The following is a 6,000-nucleotide window of genomic DNA, read 5'->3' on the forward strand; positions in this document are numbered from 1 at the left end:
GGCGGATAATCTCTGAAACTTCATTTTCTTAATCGTCGAGGATCAGAGAACAAACTACAGTTATTATATTTTGCCAAAATACTACATCTTTTCATTTCGCAGAATAAATTTACTGAAAATAGCCAGAATGGCTGCAGCGGGCGCGTAAGACGCCAAGGGACCGTCGGCAAAGTGCGGAACCTATTTAAAAACTTAAACCATGCACATAGATGGAGCTAGTGATACTTATAAAAACTCAAAACATAACATACAACAAACGGGAGGCACACACTTATTTCCAACCTTAACAACCTAATCAATTTTATTTATTTATACATATGAATATTTAGTTTTGAGCAATACACATTGTAAACATATACAGGTAGTGCATTTATAGCAAATAAACTGTTACTGTGAAGCATCCATACATATTACATACAAATAAAAAAAATTGTGGTTCACAGAGATTTAACTTGCCAAAATACTACAAATTTTATTTCGTAAAATGTGCCTCTGTTCAATTTAAATTATTTTTTTCTTCATAAAATTAATAGATAGTCTCAGACATTCATTTGGCATACAGATCTAAAATCAGTTGTAGTCTACAGAGACACATCTGACCAACATACTACAGTCTTTAGTTTTTTAAAATGTCTTGTTAAATTTTAAATGTTACATTTTTATTAATTTTTTAAAGTTACAAATCACTACTGTGAAGTAACCTTATGATATAGAGATCTAAAATCAATTGTAGGCTACAGAGACACGTCTGACCAACATACTACAACCTTTAGTTTCTTTAAATGTATCTTTGTTAAATTTTGATTAATTTTTAAAGTTACAGATCGCTATTGTGAGACATCCGTATGATATATGGATCTAATATCAGTTGTAATCTACAGAGACACATCTGACAAACATACTACAACATTTAGTTTTTTAAAATGTGTCTTTGTTAAATTTTGATAAATTTTTTAAAGTTACAAATCACTACTGTGAGACATCCGTATTATATATGAATCTAAAACTGGTTGTAGTCTACAGAGACAAGTCTGGCCAACATACTACAACCTTTAGTTTGGTTACATTTTTCGTGGTTACATTTTTTATAAAGTTTTTCAAGTTACAAATTGCTACTGCGAGACATCTGTATGATATACAAATCTAAAAACGCTTGTAGTGTATAGAGACACATCTGACCAACATACTACAACCTTTACTTTAGTAATATATATATATGTTAAATTTTAATTAATTTTCATTTATACGAATCACTACTGTAATAGATCCATATGATATGCAGTTTATGTATGTAACCTCTTGTTTGGAACTGGCCTGCTCTACCTCTATCACATTTTCACACACACACACACACACACACACACACACACAGACTGCCAATTCTCAAGACTGAATAGCAAACATGCAGTACTAAGAACAGTTTTAGGCAGCTAAGGGAATAATGTATTTAAAATGCTATTTAATAGGTCAGTACACATTTATTTCCTATGAAACACAATCAGTAAAAAATCTTGGATATTTCTTTGCTTAGACATCATTCTGAAAGGCTTCAAGGGCTGGCAAGTGGCAGAGGCTGAGCAGGACAGTGGGACACCCGGAGGAGGAGAGTACATGGCAAATGGAGGATGGACACAAAAATGTTCACTTCATCTGAGCTGAGAAAATCATGAAGTGCTGAAATTGAGAGATCTAAATTTTTTAATAATTTATTAAAATTCTGAAATTATTTTTTACCAAACCAAAAGTTGTAGTCTGCTCGCCAGATAAACTGCTGTACACTACAACTGATTTAGGATCTATGCTATACTAATATCTCACAATAGCAATTTCTTACATTCAGAACTTTCATTAAAACATATTTCAGTATTTTAACAAACCGTTAAAATGTGTCTGTATTTTACAAGTGAAATTTCAGATCTGCATATCATATGGATCTATTACAGTAGTGATTTGTTTAAAAGAAAATGAATTAAAATTTAACATAAATATATTTTACTAAAGTAAAGGTTGTAGTATGTTGGTCAGATGTATCTCTGTAGACTCCAACTAATTTTAGATCTGTATATCATATGGATGTCTCACAGTAGCGATTTGTATCTTCAAAAAATGTATCAAAATTTAACAAAGAAATAATAAAAAAAACTAAAGGTTGTAGTTGTTGGTCAGATGTGTCTCTGTAGACTACAACCAGTTTTAGATCCATATATCATATGGATGTCTCACAGTAGTGATTTGTAACTTTAAAAAATAAATCAAAATTTAATAAAGACACGTTTTAAAAAACTAAATGTTGTAGTATGTTGGTCAGATGTGTCCCTGTAGACTACAACTGATATTAGATCCATATATCATACAGATGTCTCACAGTAGCGATCTGTAACTTTAAAAAATTAATCAAAATTTAACAAAGATATATTTAAAAAAAACTAAATGTTGTAGTATGTTGGTCAGATGTATCTCTGTAGACTACAACCACTTTTAGATCTATATATCATATGGATGTCTCACATTAGCGATTTGTTATTTTAAACAATTAATCAAAATTTAACAAATTTGTACTATTTTGATAAGGTATATCTCTGTGAACCACAATTTTTTTAAAATTTGTAAGTAATATGAATGGATGCTTCACAGTAACAGTTTATTTGCTATAAATGCACTACCTGTATATGTTTACAATGTGTATTGCTCAAAACTAAATATTCATATGTATAAATAAATAAAATTGATTAGGTTGTCAAGATTTGATATAGGTGTGTGCCTCCCGTTTGTTGTATGTTATGTTTTGAGTTTTTATAAGTATCACTAGCTCCATCTATGTGCTTGGTTTATGTTTTTAAATAGGTTCCGCACTTTGCTGACGGTCCCTTAGCGTCTTGGGCGCCCGTTGCAGCCATTCCGGCTATTTTCAGTAAATTTACTCCGCGAAATGGATAGATGTGGTATTTTGGCAAAATATAATAAGTGTAGTTTGTTTTCTGATCCTCGACGATTAAGAAAATGAAGTTTCAGAGATTTTAGGACGTTGAATGTGAGCAGAGGGAGGGGCGCAACCCGAATATCCGCTGAATATCTTAAAACTAGGGTATCTACATTTTGGATGAGAGTATGTCTAATCCAGTCATCTTTTATTGTTCTTGTTGAATTATGGAAATACAGCAGAATGAAAAATCAAAAGATTTTATTTAAACATTTACAGACAAATGACACGTCAGAAACTGTACATTGTGTTCAGATAGTCTGTTAATTTACAGTCATTTTCAGAAAGAAGCAAGTAAATGTAAGAGTATCTTTGTTTTCTTGCTGTGTCATATTTGAAAGACACTAACAGATTAATTTTGTGTTGACTGTTGACTTTCTTTTTAAATGCAAGATATGCAAAATAATGAAAAAAAAATTATTAATTTAAAAGATGAATTCATGGAACCTGATCAAAAAAATCTAAATTTGTTGATTTGCGTGTTTGTCAAATATGTCATAACATTTACAGTTTTGTACCTATAGTATTTTATTAAAGCATTTCAAGAGATTGTGCAATCAAAACCGTGGCGTATGAATTTCATTCGATCATGTTCTGACTGTAACAGTTCTAATTTCAGATCTCTTAGTATGTTTTGATATTTGACGTCGTCAAGCTGGAGTTTCGACATAGTTTGTAATACTTTCAGATACTCCTTTACAAGCATTGTGTGTTGTTCCCCCTCCTGTTCTTTGAAGTTTTGGTGTTCCAGTTTCTTTTCAAGTGACTGGATTTTCTGCTGAAGTTCAGCCTCTTTTTTCTTGTATTTCTCCAGCAGTTTGTATGTTGTATTGGTGTAGCACTTGCCCCCATTGGACCAGACCATATCTTGTATCTTCTGCAGAAGTTCAGACACTTGATCATGGTTCTCCTTTTCTTTATTGTTGAAGACATGGTATCGGCCTCCGCATTTATCAATGAAACCTTTCAGATCTTCTGTAGCTTCTCTCACAAAGTCCTCCACGCTTGTTTCCTCCAGGTCATCTCCTCTTGTGAACAGAATCATTGTGTATCTGGATGCCTCTTCCCCAAAGACTTCCTCTATCTTTTGGACAACTTCAGCATCTTCTTTAGTGAACCGACCAATTGCCACCACCGCTAGGAACACATGCGGTCCCGGATAGGACATGTCGATACACTGGACTGTTTCCTGGACTAATAATTCTTCTGGGAGGTCAGTATCACACCATCCAGGAGTGTCCACTACTGCTATGCATGTTTCATCAACTACATTAGTAGCTTTCCGGCAGAATTTTGTTACTGATTTAGAAGAAGAGAACTTGTGGAATACTTCTTTACCAAGGATGGTGTTTCCAGTAGCACTTTTTCCAACACCTGTTTTTCCTGTGAGAACTATTCTTAAGTCTGGTGACTGTAGTTCTGAGGAAAGAGAAACATTGTGATGAATGTTTGCCATCTTACTAAAAATCAAAATATGCTAAAACAGATGAACTACACTCTGTAACTGTAGAACTACAAAATGCACTTGCAAAGTCAGTGGCTCAGTGAGTGTAGAAACAAAGAGGTGATCATAATATTATGGCTGATTGGTATGTATATAAATAACATAAAACTACTTACACTTAAATAAAAAAAAATGCTTAATGTGACTTCTTTGAAAACTCATTTGAAATTGGATGTAAATTGTCATTGTTTAAACTGCAAATTGTAAAACTCATTTGTCATTCCACAGCTGTAAAATTTCACAAATATAGGAATACTTTATTTATTTTACTGCAGTTGCAAATTAACATGTGTTATTCAAGTATATTTCAGTGTTAAGATAAAAATGCTTTTAAGTTTTGTGTAACATCCTGTCTAACAATCACTAGCTTTATTGTAAGAAGCACTAAGTACAGTTTTATATATTAAGAGCATGACCTCCATTACACATACCTTGTCCTCCGGTAGCCATCTGTGTTGTGTTGTGACAGCTGCAATTACAGGTGCAGTGTTTACAGTGGCAGATATATGTTCTTGTCCTGACTTTCAACACCCTCTTAAAGGGGAAGTTCACATTTTTTTCATGTGCCAGTCACTTCACAGGGCAACACACACACACACACACACACATTCACTCACTCACTCACACACACACACACACTCACACACACACACACAACTGCTAAAGTTGTGATAGAGAAATAAATTCCCTTCTCTAGCTCCAAGATTTATTCTTGAACATGTAAATGGTGAAACTTATAACATTTAATGCTCAAGAAAAAATATTAAAAAGAGGTAAACACTAATAATATGTTGTTTATATAAGAAAAATTAGACTGGGTTAAAAGGTGAGTTCAAGTATTGGTTCATTTAAATGAAAACGCAATGAGAAATAAAATGACACATTTTGAGTTGGAGAGCTCATACGGGAGTTAATAAAAAAAAAACAAGAAGGAAAAAAAGCATGAAAGTTCATTTGCAGTGCCGTGAGAAAGAAGCCCAACTTTGGTGTGAACTAGTTTGATTTAGTTTGGAAGATCGGAGCTCCTCACATGCTTTGGTTTGAATGCTGTCCTCCCAACCCCCTGACCCCCCACCCCCAGTAAATAAAATTTTCAAAATCAAACTTTTAAGTCTAAAAGGGATACTGTACACATAAATAAAGAAATATCATGTATTACCATTACAGCAGTTTTCTTGTTAAATCTTTTAAGACAAGTATATTCTCTGCTAAGATACTGCTGAGATATAAACAAAATTAAATAAGATATAATGATGAAAGAGTAAGTTAACAATAAATGCTTTAATAAAAAAGACAATTCACAGCTCTTAGGGTTAGTTCAAGGTATGAATGGCTGGGGGTGGCTTATCTAGCCACTTGACAGACATAGTGATGTGGTGCCATCTGTAGCGGTCTGTCTGCAGGGTATCTAGGTAGACCCAAGTCATATTTCTACAGAGGGAGACTGGAAGCATAAGCATCTGATCCATGCAACCTCTTCAGAGTTTTCTCCTCTCTCCTCAAACCCCCTCTCCCC

General features: G+C 33.5%; 1 protein-coding gene across 1 annotated transcript; it reads right to left on the reverse strand.

The window, feature by feature from the left end:
- Positions 1-3,216: 3,216 nt before the first annotated feature.
- Positions 3,217-4,957, reverse strand: LOC136665376 (GTPase IMAP family member 4-like). The gene is made up of 2 exons (XM_066642983.1): positions 4,916-4,957; positions 3,217-4,399 (listed from the first exon to the last, which is right to left on the reverse strand). Exons 1-2 carry the CDS (start codon positions 4,932-4,934, stop codon positions 3,522-3,524), a joined length of 897 nt encoding a protein of 298 aa, XP_066499080.1. The 5' UTR covers positions 4,935-4,957; the 3' UTR covers positions 3,217-3,521.
- Between the last annotated feature and the right edge of the window lie 1,043 nt (positions 4,958-6,000).

The sequence above is a fragment of the Hoplias malabaricus genome, chromosome 13 (genome assembly GCF_029633855.1).
Source record: "Hoplias malabaricus isolate fHopMal1 chromosome 13, fHopMal1.hap1, whole genome shotgun sequence".
In the NCBI taxonomy this organism is placed as follows: domain Eukaryota; kingdom Metazoa; phylum Chordata; class Actinopteri; order Characiformes; family Erythrinidae; genus Hoplias; species Hoplias malabaricus.